The 26,977-nt window shown below is 44.9% G+C and overlaps 1 protein-coding gene across 1 annotated transcript; it reads left to right on the forward strand.

The window, feature by feature from the left end:
* The first annotated feature begins 24,002 nt into the window (after nt 1–24,002).
* LOC120640622 (probable GABA transporter 2) lies at nt 24,003–25,960 on the forward strand. Its single transcript, XM_039916510.1, has 5 exons — nt 24,003–24,504; nt 24,596–24,782; nt 24,880–25,010; nt 25,086–25,322; nt 25,427–25,960. The coding sequence occupies exons 1-5, from the start codon at nt 24,073–24,075 to the stop codon at nt 25,820–25,822; spliced, it is 1,383 nt and encodes a 460-aa protein (XP_039772444.1). The 5' UTR covers nt 24,003–24,072; the 3' UTR covers nt 25,823–25,960.
* Nucleotides 25,961–26,977: the final 1,017 nt, after the last annotated feature.

A 26,977-nucleotide genomic window follows, 5' to 3' on the forward strand; every position in this document is an offset into this window, starting at 1 on the left:
ATCATTGTTATGATAAATCCAACCCTCCCCCCAAACCGGCGGTGATGGAGACATTGGAATAGTGAACCTGAACTCAAAGTTGGGAGCGAGGATGAGTTTGCGGAGTGTGTCAATGGTGTTAGCAGGGCTTGGCATTCATTCTAACTGAACCAGACCGAAGAATTCCTCAGTTTTTCAAAAAATTCGGTTGTCAAAAATCATGAACCAATTAGTTCCTAGAAAAACTCAAGACCAGGTGATTAGGTTTTGGCTTAGTCTTCAATTATAACCAAACTAACTGAACAATTGCAACCATGTACATATCGATCTCCCAACACTCCTTCTCCACAACAGGGTTTCCAAATTCGAGAAACTTCGACATAGTGTCTAATCACGTCCTCGGCCAATTAGTGGAACAGATGCCTCTAGATACGCTGTCATAGCCGACCTTCGAAGCCACGACCACCACCTCCTCGATCACCATGCGCTCAACAATATTAGGCCAAGTAGAGGGGGTTTGTGGTGTGGTTGAATGACTGTCCCCTATCCCTCACCTCTCGTACTTATAGAGTACGCTAATGAGTTTCCAAGTCCATTAGTACTCTAATCTCTTATGGATTAATATTCGATGGGCTTTTAATCCAAATTGTCATGATTGGCTCTTGGGTATATCACCAACACTTATAGTGCTGCAACAGTCAGATTGGAGGGAAGGGTGGGGAAAGTACTGGCGGAGCATAGTTATAGCCAGGGGGCCATGGACCTCTTGTCATGCAAAATTTCCATTAGTTATTTCTTTCATAGCTTAATTAACAAATGCTGCCCCCGCCCCCATTCTTTGGTGAGGCTCTGCCACTAGAACAATGGGAGGGGACATCGCCTACTGATTGGAGAGATGGTAGAGAGAGAGAGATGCTTGTCCGCTTCTTCTCCGCCTTAATGTGGGACCGGAAGGATGCGGCTAGGACTGCAAGTAGGAGAGAGGGAGGTGAGACAGGCTAAATGTGTAGGGGAAATTGGGAGAGAAGTGAGGTAAGTTGTGAGTGAACGGGTACATTAGGGTTAGATATAGGAGGGTCGCTTGGGCAGACATAGAGTAAAGAGCGCACGAGGGCATCTCCATTATAATTTGCTATATTCGGTTACCGGGCAATGAAACCATGATTATTTATTCGGTGTTGGAGGCCAAAATTGGCAATAACCGAGGCCGACCGGTCTGACCGGTCTGGGCCTGTAATCCGAGTAGGGTTAGGGTTTTGTGTTAAGAGTTCTATTGTAACCCGATTTGGAAGGGGTACGTCCTCCCCGGCCTATAATATAAAGGCTGCGGCCTATTGAGGGTTTCTAACCACAATCGAACCAAAATTATTCTCTTTACTCAATCTTTCAAACCCTAATCTTTTCCAAACCCCTTTGCTGTTCTTTGCTCGTCTCTACGGCATTTAAGGGCGTCTTGAGTGGCCTGCCGACTTCAAGGCAACACTAAATCTTCAAGCTCCGACGGGGTCCCTCCCGAGCTTGAGATTTTAGGTTTTCGCGTGATTTCTGCTCCAACCGGTCTGACCGGTTGAGCCAGGCTGTCTGACCGGTCCTGCGTGAAGTCTCGCTGGTGAAGATCGTTGCGATCCGCGCGTGCTAGCGCACTATTGTGTTGACCAGAAAAGTGTCAACATATTTTTTGGCGACTCCGCTGGGGAAGAAGAAGCAATCTTCATGGGTTCCAATGGCCAGTGAGAAAGGAGATGGTTCTAAGGTAGATCTGATGGATGCCATCAACATCAGTTATGAAGATCTATATGAAGAACAATGTCAGAAGTTCGAAGCCGATTTGAAGTGGCAGAATGAGGAGATCAGGGCGAAGATGCTTGCATGCTACAGGAAAACTCGGCAAGGTGTGATCGAGATGGAAAAGTTCGTCATGTCGAGGGTCCAATCTACTACACCGCCTGCTCCTTCTACTACAACGTCGACTTCTCCTCCCATCGATGTAAGTACTTCTAAAGACCCTCTTGTTCACTTCTTGAGGGAATTTGTGGACAAATTCGAGAAGTCGCAAACTCTCACGCAGAATCTCATATTTGAGATGCATGAGAAGATAGAAAAGGGCAAATCCGTAGATACATCTTATCCCACTAAGGATATTGCTCAGAGTTCGGTAGCACCTGCTTCTAATGTTAATATATAGTATGGTATGCTACCGAATTATTTCGCTGGGCAGTCATCACCGCCAGGCACCGTTCGGCCAACCGTGGCCGAACCGGTCGCATCAACCAGTCAGACTGCTGCCTCGGCGGCAGGTGCAGTCAGACCGGTGCCATGGTGCTGGCCTCGGCGTCTACTCCCGCACTCGCGCCAATTCCAAGTTTAGCTGCCGCTGGCCGAACTAATGAATTGGAGGGCTTTGTTCCACCATATACCACCAAATCATATGGCGAGCCACCTTTTCCACCTGCTATGCCACAAGATGTTTGGGACAATTTGACTAAAAATAGTCCTCACAATGCTATACGGACGATGAGTGATACTGCTCCAGCAGTGAATCATCTAAGTTCTGGTGCTCAAACATCAAATGCTGAAAGTTATAAGGCCGATCTAATTAAAATAAATGAAGATCTGAGCCAACTTTTTAGAAGCGAGCTGGGTCAACTAGGGTTAGCTCCTAGTAAAAGCCGCTTATACCAGTGACCGTATCCCGACACTTTCAACTTAGTCCCTTACCCTTCGGGGTGGAGGGTTCCTGATTTCATTAAGTTTAGTGGAGATGACAATCGGTCAATTGGGAACATATTAGTCAATATGTGGCTCAGCTTGGGGAGGCTTGTTCCAGTAATTCTTTGTGAGTTCGGTTGTTTTCGTTATCTTTGACTGGAACGGCTTTTTCTTGGTTTGCTTCTTTACCCCCGAATTCGGTCCAATTTTGGAACGAATTAGAATAGAAATTTCATGATCACTTTTATAATAGGGATAATGAAGCAAAGATAACAGATTTGACATCGGTTAGGCAAGGCCGAGATGAATCAGTCTCGGACTACTTTAAACGATTTAAAGATATTAAAAACTGATTTTCAATTTGACTATTCCTGAAAAGGATTTAGCTGAGATTGCACTTGGTGGTTTGCGTTCGTATCTTAGAGAAAGGCTCGAAGGTGGTGTGTATTATTCTATTAATGGTTTGCAACTTCGAGCTATGAGCCAAGAGACTATGTTTGAAAATTCTAAAGATGCATATAAGCCTCATCGCTCAAATACCCATGTTGTTGAGTATGATTCTGATTCGTCGAGCGATGAGGATAAAGAGGTTTATATTGCTGAATTTGTTTGGCCATCGGCAGCCAGACCTTCTTCATGTGCATCACTTAAGCCGGTTCAAAAGAATCGGAAAGAAGAGATGAAATTTACGTTTGATGTTTCTAAATGCGATCGTATATTTGATGAATTATTGAGTTCAGGACATATCAAGATTACTCATGTTATACCGCCGCTTGAAGAGTTAAAGCGGCGAGAATATTGTAAATTTCATAACTCTCATTCTCATGTGACTAACGATTGTAATGTATTCCGTCGCCGGGTTCAATCGGCCATTAATGAAGGACGATTGATCTTTCCTGAGATGAAAGTTGACAAGACACTATTTTCTGTTCACACTAACATACATACCATTGATCTGAGCAATGCAAAGGTGCTGCTTCGGCCAGAACAAGCCGAAGGAGCCGAAGGCAAGAATGTGGTGTTTGGTGAAATAATGCCAAAGAATGTCAATGGCAAGATTCTGGCCAGGGAGGTGGTTCTGGAAAAGGCTCCTGATAACAAGGAGCTAATCGAAATTATTGTCAAAACTCAAGTGCCCAGGGGGCAAGAAAGTTCTCCGGCTGCTGCAAGTCGGCCTACTGTCCAGACCGACTGGTCAGCCCCAGGGCCAACTGAGGACTTTCAAGCCCAAGCACCCGGAAGAGGGTACTTGGAGGCAGAATGTGCCAAAGATTCAGGGGAAGATGGTTGCTCAGAAACCCATCTTTGGCTAGCTTCTGAACAAGTACACCAAGGCCGTTCAATAGGATCGGCCACTTAAAAAGAGAACTTGGTCACCCCCGCATCGAGGTGGTTCTCCAATGAGGGAAGGACCCAACAAACGTAGACGTGATATTGTCACCGTGTTCCCACCCCAAAGGGCATATGCTACCATGCCATGGATGCCTCCGGCATCAAATGCTACAAATCCAGTGTGGGAACACGAAGAAGTCTGGATGCAGTGCTTCCCAATGCCATATCCTCCACATTACCAGCGGGAAGGCTCCAGGATGCCGGTACATGACCGATTGGGCCCATGCCAATCTGGTCAGCAGCAGTATGCTGCATCGGTCAGACTGGTCTAGCCCGACTGGTCAGACCGGTCTAGCCCGACTGGTCAGACCGTTCTCAATAGAGGCCGGTCCAACCCCATCCTCTGAAGCAAGAATATCGCATCAAGAAGAAGGAGGGTGAGGTTCAGCCCATGCAAGTTGACTCTGGAAAGACCACTGCCGACGAGGTTGTGAAAGTCGCCAATGTGAATGTGGTCATCAAGGATGTTGGAAAGAAGACGATGGTGTTTGGCAAATCGGATCAAATTAATTCCCAGAAGCGTGTGTTAGCCAATGATTATGAGGCTAGAAGTAGTGGATTGGCGAACAAGTTCCATCAACCTAGGTGGTGCCCGCCGGGTTTAAGCCACTCACAAAAGAGGAGGTTGCAGCGCTTGAGGCACCAAGAGCAGAAGGAGCAAGAGGCTGAAAAGCTCAGGGATGAGCACTTCAATAAGTATCGGCCAATGGTTCCTCAAGAAAAAGAGTGGCGAGCCAAGCCCGTAGTGCAGTCAGCAGGACCGGTCGAACCGCCCCAGGTGACCGGTCAGACCGGTGCGGAGGACCGGTCTGACCGCCAGGTGCAACCGGTCATACCGGTCGAGCCTGTTGTCGAGCAGATGGCCGATGTTAATACTTTGGTTTCGCATGATGAAGTTCCAGTTGTTCCTGCAGCTATGGGTGATGAGGAACTGATGGATTATGAGGCTTCTCCAGCGCACAGCAATATGGAGATAAATGTTGTGCGTTTCTCCGAAGAGTACTACGCCGTTTCGGAGGAGGAGGAAGCGACTCTTCTAGATTTCGGGCCATGTGAGGCCGTATTCCAGAAGCCAAAGGAATTGGACAATCACTTGAAAGCCCTTTATATGAGGGGGCACATTAATGGAAGGCCGATTTCTCACATGCTTGTTGATGGAGTGGCAATTGTGAATTTGATGCCCTATTCATTATACAAGAAACTTGGAGAGACGGATGAAGAGCTGATCAAGACGAACATGACGATCAGCGATGTGGGTGGAGGTGATCCTATTGGCACTAAAGGGTTGGCTTCCATGGAGTTGACCGTGGGGAGCAAGACACTAGCAATAGCTTTCTTCGTCTCCGAGGTGCAAGGTAATTTCAGTTTGATACTTGGACATGATTGGATTCATGCCAATCAATGTGTGCCCTCTACCTTGCATCAAGTGCTTATCCAATGGATCGGCGATGAAATTGAGGTGGTCCATGGCGACACTTCATCTTTCATTGCAACCGCCGATTCCAATACTCTTGGTGTGCATGATAACTTCAAGTGCTTATTGGGATTGGATCTGTCTGATTTCGAGTTAATCAGTTGCACCAAAGACGGGTTCGTGCCTGCTACTCTAAAGCCGATGGAGAATATGCTACATTATTGCAAATAAAATGAGTGCAGCAGGCAGCTCAGGTGATACCGGTCAGACCGGATGTCCAGACCAGTCATCAGATCGGCTCACAGAGCCGACCGGTCAGACCGGTTAGTCTAATCGGTCTGACGCAGATTGGTTGAAGGAGAGGATAGAGCACTATCGGTCGCGGATGAACGATATGTGCGAGGCCATTGAAGACACTGAAGACATGGACAAATTAGGCCAAGGGTTTACATCGGCTGATCCTTTAGAAAAGGTAGATATTGGAGATGGTAGTGTTCCTAGGCCGACTTTTGTAAATGCGAATTTATCGGCTAAATATAAAGCCGACTTAATAAAATTATTGAAAGAGTACGTGGATTACTTTGCATGGAGTTATTCTGAAATACCTGGTTTGAGTCGTGATTTGGTTGAGCATTGGCTGCCAATTAAAGCCAGTTTTAGACCTTATAAACAACCTGCTAGGTAATTTAATCCTGCTATGAATGACCGAATTAAAGAAGAAATTAATCGCTTGTTAGAAGCTGGATTTATTCGGTCTTCTCGATATGCGGAGTGGATCTCTAATATTGTGCTCGTTGAAAAAAAAAAGATTCGGGCAAGATTAGAGTGTGCATTGATTTCAGAAATCTTAATAAAGCTACTCCTAAAGATGAATATCCTATGCCTATTGCCGATATGTTGATTAATGAAGCTTCCGGACATTGTGTTATTAGTTTTCTTGATGGTAACGCCGGTTACAATCAAATATTTATGGCCGAAGAAGATATGTCTAAAATGGCCTTTAGATGTCCGGGATTTATCGGTTTATTTGAGTGGATTGTCATGATTTTTGGTTTGAAAAATGCCGGTGCTACTTATCAAAGAGCTATGAATTTGATCTTCCATGATTTACTTGGTGTTATATTGGAAGTCTATATTGATGATATTGTAATTAAATCGGCCGGTTTGGGTAATCATTTGACTGATTTAAGATTGGCTCTTGAGAGGATGCGTCGGTATGGTTTGAAGATGAGTCCACTCAAATGTGCTTTTGGAGTATCGGCCGGGAAGTTCTTGGGCTTTATTATTCATGAGAAAGGCATAGAGATTGATCCAAAGCGAGTTGAAGCCATGAAGCGTGTTGAGGCTCCAACTTGTAAGAAAGATTTGCAGAAATTTTTGGGCAGGGTGCACTATTAGAGAAGATTTATATTTAACTTGTCTGTGAAGATTGATTCTTTTACTCCTATTTTTCGGTTGAAAGATGAAGCCGAATTTACTTGGGGGGCAGAACAACAAGAATCATTTGAGAAGATCAAGAATTATTTGATTTTGCCGCCGGTGCTTAAGGCGCCTAGGAGAGGGGTTTCTTTCAGACATTATGTTGTTGTAGAAGATAAAATTATTGGTGCTGTTTTGACTCAAAAACCGAAGGAAAGAAGTATATCATCACCTATTTAAGCCGACAGCTCATTGATGCGGAAACAAGATATATATTTATTGAAAAGTTGTGCTTATCTTTATACTATGTTTGTACCAAGTTGAGGCATTATTTGCTATCTAGTACATGAATAGTGACTTGTTAGGCCGATGTTATTAAGCATATGTTACAAAAGCCGATTTTGAGTGGGAGAATCGGCAAATGGGCTTATGCACTTGTGGAGTATGATTTGGCCTATGAGTCTTTGAAATCCGTAAAAGGCCAAATTATCGCGGACTTTATTGTTGAACATCGGATTAATGATGAGCATGATTTGGAAGTCGGTTATATTACTTGCACACCATGGAGATTATCCTTTGATGGATCAGTTTGTGATGATGGGAGAGGAGTTGGCATTGGTAATGTTCTCATCGCTCCAAGTAGTGCTGTTTTTGAGTTATCAAACCGATTGGAAGAATTTTGCACAAACAATCAAGTTGAATATGAAGCACTTCTATTTGGCTTGGAATTTTTACAATCCATGGACGTGAAACATGTTGAAGCCTTTGGTGATTCACTTCTAGTGGTGCAGCAAGTATCCAAGGTATGACAATATTACAATGGAGTTTTAAATGCATATCTTGATAAATGCCTTGATATTATCTCTTGCTTTGATGAATTTGTAATTTGACATATTCCAAGAAAAGATAATTAAAAGGCTAATGCTCTGGCTCAACAAGCATCAGGCTATAATGTGACGAAGGAATACTTCAACATTAGAAAGCCGATGCAGATTAAAGCCGAGTCACTGGTTCTGGACGAACCGGTCCGACCGGTCGCTGAGACCGGTCTGACCGGTCCAGAGACAGTCTGACCGCTGAGGGCGGTGTGAGCATCAGTTCGGCTGAGATTTCTACCCAAAAGGTTGAGGCTAAAGTGCGAGATTGGAGGGTGCCTATCATATCATATTTAAAGGATCCTGTTTGTGGTGCAGAGAGAAATATTCGGCGTTTGGCATTTAAATATATTTTGTTGACGATGAGCTTTATCGTCGAACCGCCGATGATGTTTTTCTCAAGTATTTGTGCACTGATCAGGCTCGTGTTGCTATGGGAGAAGTGCATGAAGGCATCTATGGTACACATCAATCGGCTCCTAAAATCAAATGGTTGCTTAGGAGAGCCGGTTTTTATTGGCCGAGTATGATTTCAGATTACTTTAGATATTATAAAGGATATGAAGAATGTCAGCGGTTTGGTGATATTCAGTTGGTGCCCGCTGCGTTATTGCATCCTATCATTAAGCCTTGGCCATTCAGAGGATGAGGTTTGGATTTCATTGGTCAAATTAACCCTCCTTCAAAGGGGCATCACTTCGTGTTGGTGGCGACGAATTATTTTACCAAGTGGACCGAAGTAGTACCTTTGAAGAATATGACACATAGAGAGGTAATTGAGTTCATTACGGAGCATATGATTCATAGATTCGGCATTCCTCAAATTTTGACGATGGATCAAGGTTCATCATTTATTTCGAAGGAGGTACGAGAATTTGCCGAATCTTACAAAATTAAGATACTCAATTCATCTCCATATTATACTCAGGCCAATGGTCAGGCCGAGTCTAGTAATAAGATCTTGATAAAGCTCATCAAGAAGAAGATAGAAGAAAATCCTAGGATGTGGCATGAGGTTCTATCCGAAGCATTATGGGCACATCGCATATCTAGACATCGTGCTACTAAAGTTACTTCTTTTGAGCTTGTCTATGGTCAAAAGGCCGTTTTACCCGTTGAGGTAAATCTGGACGCTTATAGATTAGCTAAATAAAATGACATTTACGCTGTTGATTATCATGACTTGATGATGGATAATATTGATGAAGTAAGCGACAAGCGATTGCAAGCTTTGAAGGAAATTAAGAAGGACAAGCTTCAGGTTGCTAGAGCTTGCAACAAGAAGGTAAGGCCTAAATCTTTTCAAGTTGGTGAGCTAGTTTGGAAGATAATTCTGCCTCTTGGAGCAATGAGCAATAAGTTTGACAAGTGGTCGCTGGCTTGGAAAGGTCCATATAAGATTGTCAAAGTTATCTTCAGAAATTCTTATATGGTGGAGACGCTACAAGGAGAACGTCTACTCAGGGCGCTGAATGAAAAATACTTGAAGAAATATTATCCAAGTGTTTGGCAAGACGTTTGAAGATGAAGACGGCCGGTATTTGAATATCGCCCTTAGCATTATTTTTAGGCTAGTGTTGGATTTGTAATTCTGTATTCTTAGAGGATGTTTAGGAACTTGCTTTTTGGCTTGTATAGCTCACCAAAAAGGCAGGGAGCATATGTTGGAGGTCAAAATTGGCAATAACCGAGGCTGACCGGTCTGGACCTGTAATCCGAGTAGGGTTAGGATTTTGTGTTAAGAGTCCTATTGTAACCCAATTTGGAAGGAGTACGTCTTCCCCGGCCTATAAATATAAAGGTTGCGGCCGATTGAGGGTTTCTAACCACAATCGAACCAAAATTATTTTCTTTACTCAATCTTTCAAATCCTAATCTTTTCCAACCCCTTTGCTGTTCTTTGCTCGTCTCTACGGCGTTCAAGAGTGTCTTGAGTGGCTTGTAGACCTCAAGGCAACCCTAGATCTTCAAGCTCCGACGGGGTTCCTCCCGAGCTTGAAGTTTTAGGTTTTCGCGTGATTTCTGCTCCAACCGGTCTGACTAGTTGAGCTAGGCGGTCTGACCGGTCCTGCGTGAAGTCTCGCTGGTGAAGATCGTTGGGATCCACGCGTGCTAGCGCACCAGTGTGTTGACCAGAAAAGCAAACCCAATACCAAACTTCTCAACGAAAAATTTGGCTACGTCAATTTGGTTTTCGTCCCGTTATTTCATTTCCGCTCTCCAGTCTCAGTTTAATTATGCACGCTACTACATGGGACTATGGTTTAGTTGGAGGCGGAGGCGGTGTTTGTGTCTATGACTATTTAAAACGATTGTAGGAGAAAAAACTTTCAGAAAATCAGCAATCTGATTATCTGAAGTCCATAACTTTCGGATCCCAAAAGCACAGCATAACTCAGCCCAGTAAGGCTAGCCCGAGACTGGGCCGGATTTGTTATCATCGTGTCATTCTTCTTCTTAGTGCGTGGCAAAATGGCCTATTGGTCGACTGCGATGAAGTCAAAAACAGAGCCTACTAACAGTCCACTAATGGTATGCCACGCAAGGAACTCTTACGTTTAGACTGCAAGTGCTAATCCCGGTTGCCACCAGGAATGCAGCCGTTGACTCTGCAATCAAGGCCATGCTGATGCATGCAAGATCAGGATTCAGGGACTCTTGTCCATGTTAGAACAATAAACAAACCCCAGCTTACGAACCATAGCTTCCTCCATATCAGACCCGGCGTCTCAACTGGCTGTCGTAAGCCTGTAACTTGTGGATTATACTAACTAGACCATTTCTCGAGCATAAGACTAGGATAGAGGACACGACTATGTCGATGGTGACGGTACTTTATTTCGACTTATTCCAACTCCCAAATTATTCGGTGGTAATCCGAATTGACATGAAAGCCACGAAAGATTAAACAAGTCCAATGTACTTGTCTGAACTGCCATGCATCATGGTAGTACTCGTACAAGCTGATCAGGAAAACGAGGGTTACATTGGCATGAGAGGATCAAATGAAAAAAATAAACCCAACCCCTATATTCATTTTAGATAAAGGACCAACAGACCTTTATATCTACAACTATATATACATATGTATGTATGTGTATATATACATGTGTGTAGCAGATTATTATAAGAGTTCTTAGACTGTAAACCTCAAATGAGAATTTCAAAAATACAAGAAAATAAATCTAAAACAAGGAAGAAAACTAGAAAATTAAGTTTCAATCTTCTTCTTCGTTCACATTTCATCCTTGCAAGGTCTGCAAAGTCTTATTGCAGTACCAAACCATCATCATATCAATCATCTTCTTAGAAACTTGTTGTGCAAATAGTCTAATGTTACTAAGGTGATAAAGCCAAACCAAAGGATCTCCAAGGCGGCGGTCTAGAAAGAAAACGACATCGAACTAGCCATCACCGCATCATCCGGTACGTCAGGAATGGGGTTTTCACCCGAAGATCCGCCAACATTTGTACGAAGCATCGGGTGGAACACTACTACAAAAATGTTGATTTGTCCCGGTTGGGAAACCCCTGTTGTCCCGGTTTCCCAACCGGGAACTCCAGTCCGGAACAAAAGGAAGGGGTGCCCTTTTGTCCCGGGTCTGGCAACCGGGACAAAAGAGGACCTTTTGTCCCGGTTGGTAACACCAACCAGGACAAAAGGTGCTGCCAGCGCCCACGTGGCCGGCGCACCCTTTTGTCCCGGTTGGTGTTACCAACCGGGACAAAAGGTCCCTTTTTTTTCTGTTTTCCTTTTCTCAATTCTTTTTCTATTTCAATTATACTTTTGCATTTCAATTAAACTTATGTATTGGAATTCAGTGTATGATCTCCACTAATATATACATATATATATACACACACATATATATATATATGTATATATATATATATGTACATATATATATATACATATATATATAATTACTTATATAATATTTGCCCTAGATAGTTTTCATATATAAATTAATTCACTTATATATATGTATACACATATCTATACATGTGAATTCCTTTACATATGAAAATGTCTAGGACCAATATTATATATATACACACACATATATATTATTAAGGATGGATCTAGACATTCGAATTCTTAGAACAAATTTAATATTTTAAAATAGATATGCTTAAAATTTTATGCTAATCTTTTTTTATATTATCAAGCATATTATTACACATAAGAATAAAATTTTGTATAAATTTTTTATGTATTATTTGCTCCCTATAATTAAAAAGGTGAAAAAAGATTCGAATCCGTATCCGAATTTTTATATCTATTATTTGAGAATATATATGATAAATTTGAGGTTTAGTTTTTATGAATCTTTAAAGGTCAATGTTAAATACAAGGCTATGAATTTACATAGTAAATTCTATATCTTATTTGTCCATAATCAAAGAAAAATGACCAAAAATCTGACATTCGAATAAACATTCGAATCCATCCTTATATATTATTTGGAGTGCTTATATATATAATACATACATACTCATAAATAGAAATTTAATACATACACACACATATATATTTACATAGGTATATTCATTCTTAATTATATATATACGCGTATATTATCATATTTGCCGTGATTGTCAATATTAGATAGTCCATCATAGTAGAATTCGCCTTTTGGATCGAGGACTTGCTCAACAATAAATCCGGACAATTGTTCTTGAATCGCCATAATCTTTTCCTCCGGTATGAGTTTATCGCGCATCTCCTCGACCTATGGAAAAATGGGATAATTAATTTCGACTAATTAAAATATGAGTTCAAATATTAACAAGTTTTTTACTTACTTCCTCCTCCCAATATGTCCAGCCCTTTGGAGGACCTACTAGACCATGGATGTTCTCGCATACATAGTATGCGCATAATACAGTGCCTTGTTTCTGCCTCATACACTTTAAGAGAGAAGAAATTATCAGGTATTTACATGAATATATAATAAAACTAATGAATCGTGCAACGAATCATCCAAGTGCGTACCGCAAAATTTGTCTTGTTCTTCAATTCCTTGTCAAATTTGCCTGGATGATTTTTAGCGAATTCTTTCCAAATCCTGTGCATGATTAGAACAATTATAGTCAAGTAACAAAGTGATTCAAATTATCGATCATCAACGGAGTAGTGGTAGAATTACTTTTTCATCATGTTAAGAAGATTTTCGTATTGTTCTGGAGGTCTCCTCAATGAGTCCATAACCACGAGTAGGCTCTTCTCGGGAATTATGACAATTAGGACCCAGTGTTCACTGTAAGATTATACGGAGGCAGTTCTTGGTAGTTAAGGTTTAAACAATTCGATTACAGAGTAGAAAGAGTTAGACGGAAGGAATCACTCATGCAAAGTTGTAAGGAAACAATATCATTTGCTTGTTGTGATGAACGCTTATGTACTTGAACAAGTTTTGGTATAGCTCATCGGCAGTGTCGCGTAGAATCCTCCAATTACAAGTAATTGGCTCAATGAAGCCGAGGTGAGAGTATCCCTTTCTCATGCAAGTTTGTATCTCCATTCTACATGATACCGAATAAATCAAGAGATCAGTATGTTGAGATCATGCAAAACAATACGTAAGGAGAGTAAAATACTTACAGAACCTACAAGCCGACCATAGATATGTCGAGGGCCTCCTGATGGAATAGTTGGTAAATTTCTTCCCAGTTTATCGATATAATGGCCTCCCCCCTTATGAAATCGCCATCTTTAATCTTTGCGCTCTGCATGAAGATGCAATCGGCCATCGCACACATGTAGTGCTGGTGTAGCTTATACATTTGCGTTGGAAGCACGGACACTACTTCGGGGGGTACAAGAGATTTGCCGATTTCATACGTCCATTTGACGACCACATCGGCCTTTGGAATATCTTCTCCCCCTGCAATCTGAGCCACTGTCAGGTTTGATTCTTTCAAAAATGTAACAAAGTCTTGTTCTTGCGTCGTCTGTCCCACTACGAGAGGCTCTATTGATTGTTTCTTTTGGGCTCCGAGCTGTGGAACGTCGGACGACGACGACTTTGTTTGTCTCTTCTTTTTCTCAGTATTTTTGATAATTGTGCGTTTGTAGTCTGAAGGGGGGTCTCTCGGAATGAATTTTCTCTTATTTGCTTCGCACATTCCCTTAAAAAATTTCAAATCTATCGGATTTATCACTTTCTCGGGCTCCGGCTTCAGCTTCGGCTTGAAGTGTTCTTTAAGTCTTTCTTGAGTTATCCGATTGCATTCTTCAAAGCTCATGTCCCAGGGTTTAATTGGAGCCTCCTTGGTTTTCTTATCCTTTTCCTTCTTCTTTGGAGGCTCCTTAGCCGGTGCAGCTACCTTCTTTGCCGGCGGCCGTTTCTGCTTCTTTGCCGGCGGCGGAGGGGGTGACCATGGAGGCGACGGTGACGCTTGAGTGTTCATCGGTGCATGAGATGATGGTGATGGAGAATGTGCCGGTGAACCTTGCCGAGACAGTGCTGTCCTTGGGGAGTTTTGCGGAGATGCCAGCCTTGGAGAGGCATGCTGAGATGCTGGTCTTGGTGTTTGATCATCCGACTTTAGGACAATGTAGCACTTATCCCATAGGATGTAGCCATGAATGGCTTCTGCTAGTGTCCTCTCCCCATCGCCTCTAGGAATATCAAGCTCGAGCGTCTCCCAACCCTGGCATACCTGCTCCACGCCAACTCTTGTGTATCCTGGTGGAATTTGCTGTCCGTGGTACACGTCGCCTGGTTGGGTTGGCATGGCGGTACCGTACGCAACAGTGAACATTAAGTTCTTAACGGCAGTCTGCAGGTCACAAGGTGTTCGCTGGGTGATCTCATCCACTGGAAATCACTGCGGGGCCATCGCTTCAACTGCGGCCTGGATCCCCGTTGGCTCGGCGACGGCGACGTCTGTGGAAGCGCAACTGCTTTTCCGCTGAGACAGATGATCGGCTGCGACATTAGGCTCTGGAGGCACCGTTTGCGCTTGCTGTTGCTGGCTCATTGCTATGGCCACTTGGCGTTGAATCTCTTCCTCCAGTCTTTGATCGTGTGGCATGAGCCGTTCCTCTAGCCTTCGCAAGTGCTCCCGCTCATCATTCTTTCTTCTTTGCCGGCTTCTATATGATTCAATGTAATCCCTGAACCCATACTTCCACGGAACCACGCCTTTGCCTCTGGTGCAGCCCGGAGGCTCTGGATTCCCAAGGGCGTAAGTCAGCTCATCCCTCTCTCTATCCGGCTGGAATGTTCCCTCGGCCGCTGCTTGTATGGCCTCCTATAGTCTCTGGGCTGCTCGCTGGATGTTTGGCCCATAGATGCAGTCACCAATCAATGGGTCCAAGCTTCCCCCGTGACCATAAAACCAGGTCCTTGACCTTTCAGGCTAGTTCATGGTCGCAGGTTGGATGCCTCTGTCAAGCAGATCCTGCTCCATCTTCTCCCATTTGGGTATTGCAAGCTTGTAGCCTCCTTGGCCTAGAGTGTGATGGTACACTTTCTTCGAGGTGTTGTCTTTGGCCTTCTACACCTTCTGAAGCCCAAGCTCTGAAGACTTGTATTCCACAAATGCAACCCAGTGACCCCTGAGCTTTTCGAGCTCGCCGGTAAATACGGGTGTGGTCCCGGTCTTGATATATTTCTTCGTCAAAATTTTCTTGAATGATTGCAGCTATTCGGCCATCTTACTCATTGTCCAGCGCTTGCATATCTCTTCGGATTCAGCTGGAATCGTGAAGTTTTTCTTAAGCTCCCGCCAGCACTATTCTTTTTCTCTTTTTCTGCTGCAACGATGATCCAGACGGCTATAAAAAAACATTCATAGTATTCATATAGATTCAGATGAAAATATGATTTTCACTACAAATAAGTATAGTTGTGATATGTAAATTAGCACTTTGTTCACCAGCAGCGTCATCCTGAATAGATGGTGGCTCAATTCCATCACCGGACATATTCAAATATATGTCGGTATTGCCGCCATCATCAGCTTGTTCAGGGACATCTCCTTGACCTTCGTCAATCATATTCAATAGGAACTGTTTGTCTTCTGCGTCTGTGTGTCGCGGGTCCATCGTAACTAAAATATGAATACAAATAAAACCCTTAAAAAATTCTCTAAAAATGTACATATTTGCGAGGATTGGATCAAAATTCGTTTACATGGACAAGGTCAAGAAGGGGACTACGTTTGGATCGGACTACGTTTACATGGACATTTAGATGGCAAATACTCTAACCATTTCCAAGCGGTAACGAGAAGGGTACTACGTTCGGTAACGGTTTGAGTATTGAACGAGTGAGCGACCGAGTGAGTGTGTGTGTGTATGTGAGTGAGTGAGTGAGCGAGCGTCGGTGAGAAGGAGAGAGCGTCGGTGAATATAAAGAAGTAATATAAATGACACCTTTCAATTAAGAATAAAGAATACATGTAATTAAAGTCTTTGAATGACATAATTAAATAATAAATACATGATAAATTAAAGTCTATGAATGACATATGTAAATAATGAATACAAGATAATTAAAGTCTTTGAATGACATAATTAAATAATAAATACATTATACACTCTCTAATTCTCTAATACATTATACACTCTCTATTTAAATAATTAAAAGCATTTCCTTCTCTATTTCTCTCTAAATTCTCCATAATTCTCACTATATCTAATAACTAAATTCTAGATAATATCAAATAATGGAAACCTTATACCTTAATTAAATTCAACAAAAATATCTCTATAATTAAATTGTAGTTAATATTTACTAATAGAAACAAATAATATATATAATTCTATAGTAAAAGAAAAAAAAAGAAATGGCCGGCGGCCGGCCCATACCACGTCGGGGACAAGGACGACGGCGCGGCGTCGGCGTCGAGGCATGCCGGCGGGTGGAGTAGCGGCGAGGCGGTGGCGCGGCGATGTCGAGGCGTAGCCGGCGGCGCGCAGAGGCGGGGGCAGCGGCGTCGAGGCACACGACGGCCGGCGCGACGGAGGCGGGGCCGGAGCGGTCCAGGGGAGGCACGCACAGGGTGGAGGACACGGCGGCGAACCTCACCGCGACTCCAAAGGGGCGGAACGGCGGCGTGGAGGGGGCCCGACTGCACTCGGGCGGTGGATCGAGCTCGGGCGCACGGCACTCGTGGGGGACGTCGACGGCGCTCGGGGACGGCGGAGCTCGGCACCGAAGGTGCGATGGGGCGGCGGAGCTCGGCGGCGCTCGGGGACAACGGCGGCGGCGAGCAGGAGGCGCGGTGGGAGCAGGGGACGACGGCGGCGCGACGCAGATCAAGAAAACCACTAATTGTTGGGGAGGGGGAGGAAGAAGGGAGATATAGGGGTGGGGCCTTTTGTCCCGGGTGGAGCCACGACCCAGGACAAAAGGTATTTTTGGGCGGGCCGGGAAAATTCCCAGCCCACGGCCCACCTTTAGTCCCGGGTGGATCTACCACCCGGGACAAAAGGGGCCCGTTTTCCCTCATTCTCGCCAAATCTTATGTTTGTTTTTGTTTCTTTTTACTTCTGTTTTAAAATAGGCTTTCATTTGTTAATTCAGTTAATAAATTTTGATTCCAAAAATTATGGAACAAAATTTCTTATCTCTATATAAACTTGATACACGCAACAAAAATAATTAATTTTCATTCAAGTGATTGGGTCAACGAAATATCTAATTTTTTTGAAATCATATTTGTTATTTTGACCATGCAAAAATATATTAGGTGAACAATTTTTTTTAAACTGTTGCTTTTCGACAGAAAGTGGATTCTATCACGATATTAACATTTAAAAAGTGAATTTTACATAAAATTAAGTAATTTCATGATATTAATGAGTAGTGTGTGAGTTTGAGAGATAGTGTGTGTTAGTGAGAGAGTATAGTGTGTTAATGTGAATGTAATTTCATAAAATAAATAAAATTAGTTTAGTAATCCATTATTGAATGAAAATTATAATTGAGTTTGGTAATTAAGTGAAAAATATAAAAAATGATATATATAACACAAAGTATAATTGTACAGTACATATATAATAAAAGTATTTGAATTGCGATTACGTTTTTATACAATAATATAAAATGATTCAAGTGCATGAATGATTAGCGGTAACAGACTTTTTCTTCACAAATGTCCCTTGATTATGATCACGGCGCAAGTATGGAGCATCATCATTGGCTAGCAGGATGCATGGATCAGCATTTACTTCGAAAGGTGGAATGGCAACAAAATTATTATATTCTTCTGACAAGTCTGTCTTGTCCTCCACTCCAACAATGTTTCTCTTTCCTGATAGAACTATGTGTCGCTTAGGCTCATCGTTTTGCTTGTTTATCCCCTTCTTTGGCTTGCTGGACATGTCCTTAATGTAGAAAACCTGAGCGACAAGTTGTATCTTTTGCACTTCCAATCCTAAAGGGCAAACAAGTTGTTTGGCTTCATACGTTGTGGCAGGCAATTCGTTGTCCTTAGGAAGCATTTTTTTGACAAGTTTGAGTAATTCACTAAATCCCTTGTCGGATACACCATTTGTCGCCTTCCATTGTAGCAACTCCAAGGTGGTGCCAAGTTTCTTCAATTCATTTTGACAATTTGGGTACAACAACTTACGGTGGTCCTCTAACAACTTCTAGAACTTCAACCTCTCCGTTTCACTCTCACAGTCTGCCTGCACATTGTGCAATACCTGCCCCAGATCGTCGCTGGGATCATTTTCTGCTACATCTACTTCGGCCTCTTCCATGAGAATATCGTCATCGAATGCACCGATTCCAGCATTCCAGAAAAGTGGTCGTCAAAATCTTCTTCTTCATTGTCTTCCATGGTAACCCCCTGTTCTCCGTGCTTCGTCCAACAAGCATACTTCTCCATGAAACCATTTGCGAAAATGTGGCTGTGTTGGATTCTTGAAGATGAGTAATCCTTGTTATTGTTGCAATGAACACACGGGCAGCACATAAAACCATTCTGCTTGTTTGCCTCAGCCACAGATAAAAAATAATGCAGGCCATCAATGAATTCTTTTGAACATCGGTCAGCATTGTACATCCATTGCCGGTCCATCTGTATTTTAAATAAATCGATTTGAATTCTTTACACATATCGAATAAATAAAATATATCAAACCTAAATTAAACTAAATGTAACATAACATGAATAATTAAAAGATATGCAATATCCATCATACATCTTGATTAATTAAAAGGAGTACTTAATCCATTACAGAACTTAACAAAGGAGTACTATACATGAAACTTAAAAATTCGGACAACAATACATAGGTTTTCAACCGTCCTTGCGTTGGAACGCAGAATGCTCTAATGGATTTCTTGCTGGCGCAAAAGAAGTTGGCGGAGCTGAACCTCCGAGTTTGGTGGTGACGAACCGTAACACCGCAATAAATCCTCAAGATTAAACAGAGGTTCCTCGCCCTTGCTATGCATTCTCTATATTCTTTTTCCAAATAACGGAGCGCTGCCCTATGAAAAGCACTAGATTTTTTGGACCGACGACCTACTCGAGTTGTGCCCTTCTCTCCAGAAGAACAACGATCACCCCCACCGGCGCCACTCCCTCCAACTGTTGAAGCCATATTTTACTGAAAAATACCTTTATTTTCCACAAAATTATAAATTCTTACCATTACAATGCAAAAATTATTTACTATTATAATTACAATGATCAGATTAATAACTCTTGCAAATAACAATGAGATCATATAAAAAAGACGAAATGTATCATTAATTCTCAAGAAATCTCTAATTAATTGAAAGAAATCTCTATAACTTCTAATTACTTTGACACCCTTCATTTCTAGGAGTACACTTTTTTCAATATCCAGAAACCCTCTAGAAGAAAAATAAACCTTTATTTCTGAAAATGTATATGTCAGTAACCTCAACCCTGCGGTGATGACACTGCCTTTCGGGGGGACACGGTGCGGTACAAGGATGTCACCAATCGGCGAGTCGTAGCACCAACATTTACGATTAATAGGCACAGCACTTGGCACAGGCAGCGTGCTCGTTGATATGCTCTCAGTACAACAACGGCCATGATGACTGCGTCAAATGTTGTCTTCTTATCAATCGGAAGTGCTGGTGATGCGACCAACCGATTCACGACGTCCTTATAGCGCATCGTGTATCCCCGAAAGGTAGTGCCATCACCATTGGATGGAGATTAACGACGTATACTTGTTTCGAAATAAAGATTTTTTTAGCTTCTAGATGGTTTCAATGTGAGCCTGAATAAATACATCACTAGAGTGTCAAAATAATCCATTCATAATACAAAAAATTCTAATATACTCATTTCATTAATTCATTCATGAATACAAAAATCAGCTATCCACAATATGGTCATATATACAAGTACATCACATGAAGTGTCTGCACTCATTCTAAAAATTTCTACTATCCACAAACTCATCTAAATCTAAAAGAAAATCACACCTACATATGCAATCTAGCTAAATGTCTAAGAAATGAGCTAGCTACACATTTTCTCTATTTCTAAAGCATGAAATGTGCAATACAAGCCAAGGAAGAAGAGAAAAATAAGCCCCAAACCTTTAGCGCCGATAGATGGACGGGGAATCAAAGATCTTCACAAATGTGGTGAAGAAATGAGCAAGAACTCCTCTCTCCCGAGCCAAGAACAGCAAGAAACAAGTGAGCTGAATGGCTCGGGCGGGGGAGAGGGAAGGAGATAAGGGGGCCAAGGCCTTGAAACAAGTGAGCTGAATGGCTCGGGCGGGGGAGAGAGAAGGGGATAAGGGGGCCAAGGCATTTTGTCCCGGTTGGAGACACCAATCGGAACAAAAGGGGGGGCCTTTTGTCCCGGTTGGTGCCTCCAACCGGGACAAAAGCCCCTGTCCCCCGCTGGCCCGGCTAGCCGTTGGACCCGGGACAAAAGCCACCTATTGTCTCGGGCCCAAAAACTGCCGGGACAAATGATCTAGAACAAAGGCCTATTCTGTAGTAGTAGAAGAATGTCATGACAGTACCTCCAACTAGTGAAACGGCTCTTGAGAGCATTGCCATCGTTGGGGCCGGCTTGCCGGCCTAGCTTTCGCCTGAATCTTCACAACTCTTAGACGACTAATGTGGATGGTGACTCGCTGCACACAAGAAACGCAGCATTTTGCGACGAGTGTGGTAACTGTAGTTCAGATCAGTGCAGGGCGCAGGCAGCAGATAAACACAAGGCAGCCATCTCTGCGACGACGTCAGCCTCTCTCCACTAGCTCATGACATGTTTCTGTTCTCTGATGAAGGTCAAGTCAAGGATGTATATATCCAGCTGTGAGCTCTTTCATACGAAGAATAGGATATTCCTCCCTTTGGCCGCCGCAGCATGACTCATGAAGAGCTCCAACTGAAACGTCAAAGATCAACGCAGACATGTCAAGGTTCAGAGTTCAGATCCATGTTCTAATGCTGATGCAAGATCAGGAACTCTTCTTCCTGCAATGGCTGATGGACAGCAGCGCGGCCGGCTGCTGCCACTTTTGACGAAGCAGTCAATAGCATAACAAATTTCGTCTGTACATACAAGTTACAACGATATATGAAGAGAAGCCCTTTTATACAAATCTATGTTCATATTTGTTTTAATTTAAGCCTGGTGGTGGAAATCTCCTTTGTTATTCAAGCTACACATATAATTCATGGACAACGAGCAAGTGGGTACACAAATACCAAAAAATGTTCAGGTTTCAACTCACAATCACATGAATCAACATGAATATACTGGAGACGAAATCAACATGAATATCACGAGCCCAGCTCTCTTTTTTTAACGTGAAAACTACCAAATCAAAGGTAATTATTGACAATGAGATATTTATACATGCATAGATCTTTGGAAAAAAATAATTATACATGCATATCATTCTAAGACCGTTCCACCTACAGTTTTGTATCGATTAAGTTATCCCGCATAGATGAATTTACAATTTTTTTTCCTAGTCAAAACTGCTGCTGTGGTGGCACGTGAACAGCTTGGAGCTACAAATAGAAAAGATCAGTGCTGCAACCAGATCGATTTAGTATTCCACGAGGCTGCTAAGCTTGTTTATGCCAATTGAATTTGCATTGTTTATTACACTGCCTGGCTGCTGTCCTCGATCTGTACGACTGTACCCGCCTTCTGTTGACCGCAAAAGTCGTGTGTGTGCAATAAATATATTTTTTTGAACAGGACAACTCAAGCACTTAGCACACGTACACAAATCCTACCCGCATAAGCATTTATATAACGGGTGTAATATATATGTTGTTGGATAATCTGGAATACATAGTTCTGGACCAATGTAGGTACCTTCCTTTCGTTTGTTTCATAGGGTTCCGGCATTGAAAACGAAGCTTTGCAAAAAAAGGTCAAATCACTGATAAATACAGTGACTAAGAAAAAAATGTCATTATATTGGCCCAACAAGGAGTGGTAGATTTTACTTCTAACAAAAAATTGGTGTCTTGTATTATCCAAAAAAAAGTTGGAGTCATAGGCTTCCTTTTGGTGGACTAAGGGTGTGTTTGGTTGAGCTGTGTCTTTTGTAAAAGTAGCTGTGGGCTGTGGCTGTGAAAAAAACTGCTGTGAGATATGAGCTGTAACAAAGCCGAAAGTCGTTTGGTTGGGCAGCTGTTACTTTTGATAAGATTGCTAAACGAACCCCACATGTCATCCATAACCCTCCCCATTCCTCTCTCCCCTCTCACTGACGAGCGGGCCCTGCTCATCAGCCCCCTTCTTCTCCCTCTCACGGATCGACGCGGCAGGCAGGGGCTCGCCGGCCTGGGCCGGCGGCTGGGGGCTCCCATGGCGGAGCTCGCCCCCCACGGCGGAGCTCGCGGAGGCGCCCGCGCAGGAGGCGGAGCTCGCCCCCACGGCGGCGCCCGCCTCCCACGACGGCTCGCGGCGGCGCCTGCGCACGAGCTCCTCCCGCGTGTCCATGGTTCCTCGCCTCGGTGGCGTCCATGGCTCCCGAGCACGAGCTCCCACGGCTCCTCTCTCCTCCGCCCGCGCGTCCATGGCTCCCAAGCACGAGCTCCAGCGGCTCCCCTCTCTTCCCGCGCGTCCATGGCTCCCGCGGTTCCCCCTGTCCTTCTCCCGCTAGTTTTGGGCTCCGGCGGCGGCGCCGACCAAGGCTCCTGCGCGGCCTGGGCTCCTGCTGCGCCGCTGAGGAAGCCCCATCACCCACCATTTGATTTGCGCCGCCGCCGGGAGGAGAGGAGCGGGGCCGGCGTGGGCTCTAGAGCGGCGGAGAGGGGCACCGGATGGGAGGAGAGGAGCGGGGCCAGATGGGAGGAGAGGAGTTGGTCGCTGGAGAGGGGCGGCCGACCAGGAGCCGCGTCACCGCCGACCAAGAGGAGCACCCGCTCGCCTGATGCAGAGGGCAATCGGGAGAAAAGAACGAAGCGGTACCTACATAACGAGTGGCAGTGGGTAATTTCTATGAAAACGTCGATCTCACAGCCGGGTAAAGTAGCTCGTGGCCTGCTGTGAAAACTGAACTAGCGAAAAGCAGCTTTGGAGAAAAGCTGGAACGGACGTCCGAACCATTTGGTTTGCTTTTCGACTTTTGCCGAAAGCCACAGCCGCTGGAAGCTGAACCAAACGGACCCTAAGCTGACTTGTAGCTAACTTTTATGCTTCTTCAAAAAAAAAAACCCTATCTTGTATGCTTTTGACTCCATGATGGTTTATGTGCTATTGATAAATGCATTATAGCCAAGAAAAGACTAACCTGGCACATGTATTGCACATGGCAAAACACATCGGGCAGAGAAGGTAAACAGCATCCATATAGATCAATAGTAACTTATTAATAATTTATTCATGGCTTTACTACAAATATATATGGTCGGTAGTAATAAATACTCGCTTCTTCCCAAACTATTAGTTGTTTTGTTTTTTCTAGATTTATAAGCTCTGCTATGCGACATGTTTTTCTAAAATTTAGAAAAGCTAAAATACAAAATTCTTGGAACAAAAAAGAACACACAAGTGTCCTACTCCCACACACAAAATCAACGAAATGTAGCACCAAACTTGCATTGGGGTTTTGAACCCTTCCCGTTTCCACGTCTGCGCAACGTGTGGTCCTCTTCTGCTCATACTATATTTTTTTTTCTGCTGAGTCACTCATGTGAGAATTTCAGTACACCTCTTAGGATTGACACGAGGCTTATCGAACGATCGAGCCTCTCCATTTCATGTGTATAAATTTTAAAGATGCTGCATTCATCATCACTGCCCGCAAAGTCCTGAGATCGAAAGAAATCTCGACACCAGCACGACATGACGGTGATCGCAGACCTCCCCAGCAGCGCGCCGCCGTCCTCCGACGTCGAGACCGCGGCCGCCGCCGACGCCGGCGCGGCCTTCGTGCTCGAGTCCAAGGGGACGTGGTGGCACGCGGGGTTCCACATGACGACGGCGACCGTGGGCCCCGCGCTGCTGACGCTGCCGTACGCGCTCCGGGGCCTCGGGTGGCGGCTCGGCGTCGCGGCGCTCACGGCGCTCGCCGCCGTCACCTTCTACTGCTACCTCCTCGTGTCCAGGGTGCTCGACCGCTGCGAGGCCGCCGGCCGCCGCCACATCCGCTTCCGCGAGCTCGCCGCCGACGTCCTCGGATCCCAGTGGGCGTCCTACCTGGTCCTGGTCGTGCAAACCGCCATCAACGCCGGGGTTACCATTGGGAGCATCCTGCTCGCCGCCGACTGCCTGCAGGTAGTATGTGCTTTCCTGAATCCTGATTTCTTATTCAGCCTTCCAAACCAAGTCATACATTCAGCTGAATGAATCCTGATTAAATCTTCAGATAATATACCTGCACGCCGCGCCACATGGGCACCTGAAGCTCTACCATTTCGTCATCGTCGTCGCCGTGGTGGTGGCGCTCCTGTCACAGATGCCGTCGCTGCACTCGCTGCGGTACATCAACTTGGGCTCGCTCGTCGTCAGCGTCGGCTACACCACGCTTGTGTCGGCTGCTTGCATTTGTGCAGGTACATGTTGTCAGATTCTGATGATGGTTCCTGATTCATCTTCGTATTTGCAAGTCTGCGTTTTTTGTTGTAGCGGTGATGCCGTTCTGATGCACAGGTTCGTCGAGTAAGGCTCCAACGAAAGATTACTCTTTGAGCCCATCCAATTCCGCGAGGACCTTCAACGCGTTCCTCTCCATCTCCATCCTCGCCTCCGTTTTCGGCAACAGCATTCTGCCTGAAATCCAGGTTCAGCCTCCAATTCTTTTTTCTTACAATCTTCAGAACTTTCGGGCTTGCCTGCTTAATTACCTACCGCCGCAGGCCACGCTGGCGCCGCCGGCGTCGGGGAAGATGGCCAAGGCGCTGGTGCTGTGCTACTCCGTGCTGTCGCTCACGTTCTACTTCCCGGCCATCACCGGCTACTGGGCGTTCGGCAACCAGGTGCGCTCCAACGTGCTCAAGAGCCTCATGCCAGACACGGGCCCCTGGCTCGCCCCGGAGTGGCTGCTCATCCTCGCCGCCGTCCTCGTCCTCCTCCAGCTCATCGCCATCGCCCTGGTGAGCACAAACACACAAAGCCTCCATAGCCAATGGCGATTCGCCAAGCAAGATTCGACAACTCTGAACAAGGGACGGCGGGACGCCCCCATGCGCATCGGCAGGTGTACTCGCAGGTGGCGTACGAGATCATCGAGACCAAGTCGGCGGACGTGGCGCGCGGGCGGTTCTCGAGGCGGAACCTGGCGCCACGGGTGGCGCTGCGGACGGCGTACGTCGCCGGGTGCGCGCTCGCGGCGGCGATGCTGCCCTTCTTCGGCGAGATCATCGCCGTGGTGGGCGCCGTCGGGTACATCCCGCTCGACGTCGTGATCCCCGTCGTCATGTACAACATGGCCCCGCGCGGCGGCGGCGGGCGCCGGTCGCAGGCGGCCTACGCGGCCAACGTCGCCATCATGGTGGTCTTCGTCGGCCTCGGGGTGATAGGCGCCGTGGCGTCGGTGCGGAAGCTCGCCATCAACGCCGACCGGTTCAAGCTCTTCAGCAATGGGATCTCTTAGCAGGCCATGTATTTGTATATGGCCCTAGACCCCGGCCCATCTGTGGATCGTGTGGAATTTCGGCCTCTCTCAGAAATAGGAGCACAATTAGCTGATTAGCTTAATTTATTTGTGAAGTGAGGAGATTTCTACTTTTAATTATGTGCCAATTAATAAATATGAGAGTTTGAATTTATAATTTTGTTGGGTAGCGAAGCTTTAGTTTGGGTTGCCCGTAGGTTCCGTATGGTACATGTTGTAATAATGCATAGTATATATTTTGGGTACTCTATTATCGTGACGCTACTATTAAGTAGGATCATATATTTACTGTCGAAATGGACATTTTTTTTGTTCTTCCGTTGTGGTAGTCCACATACTTTTACTGCAGTCCATTTATTTCTTCTCCTGAGTTGTCCGTTGTTAGCGTGTCCGCATGTGCCGTATTCTAAATCCATTCTCTAAAAAGAATATTTTATTGTGGTCATCGAGATTATCTCCTCTGTATTCAATTTTCCTGCATCTGTCGTCCTCTCTATCACATCGTCTATACCAACTTCCAGTCATGGGCATGGGGTTCACACGCCAAGTTTTTTTTCTACCCGGCGCCCTCTCACCTCCTACTCTCTTTGTCTCTCTCCCGGCCTCCCTCCCTCCCATCGCCGCCTCCATCGCCCGCACCGTCGCAGCTCCAGCCGGCCGCGGCTCCCTCTTTCTCCCTCCCTCCCTCCCTCCCTTTCCTGCTCTCCTCCCCCGGTGGATGCAGCGACGGCCTCCGCTCCGCAGCACCTCACCTCCACGGTGGACTCCCCGAGCGGCGCCTCCCTTCCATGGCCCTTGTCCCTCCCTGGTGGCTTCCCGCGTCGGCCTCGCACGGCGGCGGCTGATCCAGGGTGGCGGCACGCCTCCTAGGCAGAGGGGAACGGGTCTCGCAGCGGAGCGGGGGCCCTACACATGCCTCTTCCTCTCGGCGGTCATGGGCGGCGAGGCCCTTCCTGCTCCCTGTCCTCCAACTACCATCACATTTCATCAAATACATTTCTTTTTCTCTTTTTTTTCTCTTCGTCACCTTTTTATTTTCATTTCCTTTTTCTCTTTTCTTCTCTATTTTTTCTTATTCTTTTTTCTCTTCCTCCGTTTTTCTTCTCTCTCTTTTCCTTTTTCCCTCCGGCCACG

Source organism: Panicum virgatum, chromosome 7K (assembly GCF_016808335.1).
Source record: "Panicum virgatum strain AP13 chromosome 7K, P.virgatum_v5, whole genome shotgun sequence".
NCBI lineage: Eukaryota > Viridiplantae > Streptophyta > Magnoliopsida > Poales > Poaceae > Panicum > Panicum virgatum.

Excerpts from the sequence above, each read along its gene's own strand:
- LOC120640622 (XM_039916510.1), top strand. The coding sequence starts at position 24,073 with ATGACGGTGATCGCAGACCTCCCCAGCAGCGCGCCGCCGTCCTCCGAC. Across the intron at positions 25,011-25,085 it reads GCATTCTGCCTGAAATCCAG|GCCACGCTGGCGCCGCCGGC; the intron begins GTTCAGCCTCCA and ends CTACCGCCGCAG. Across the intron at positions 25,323-25,426 it reads AGCTCATCGCCATCGCCCTG|GTGTACTCGCAGGTGGCGTA; the intron begins GTGAGCACAAAC and ends GCGCATCGGCAG.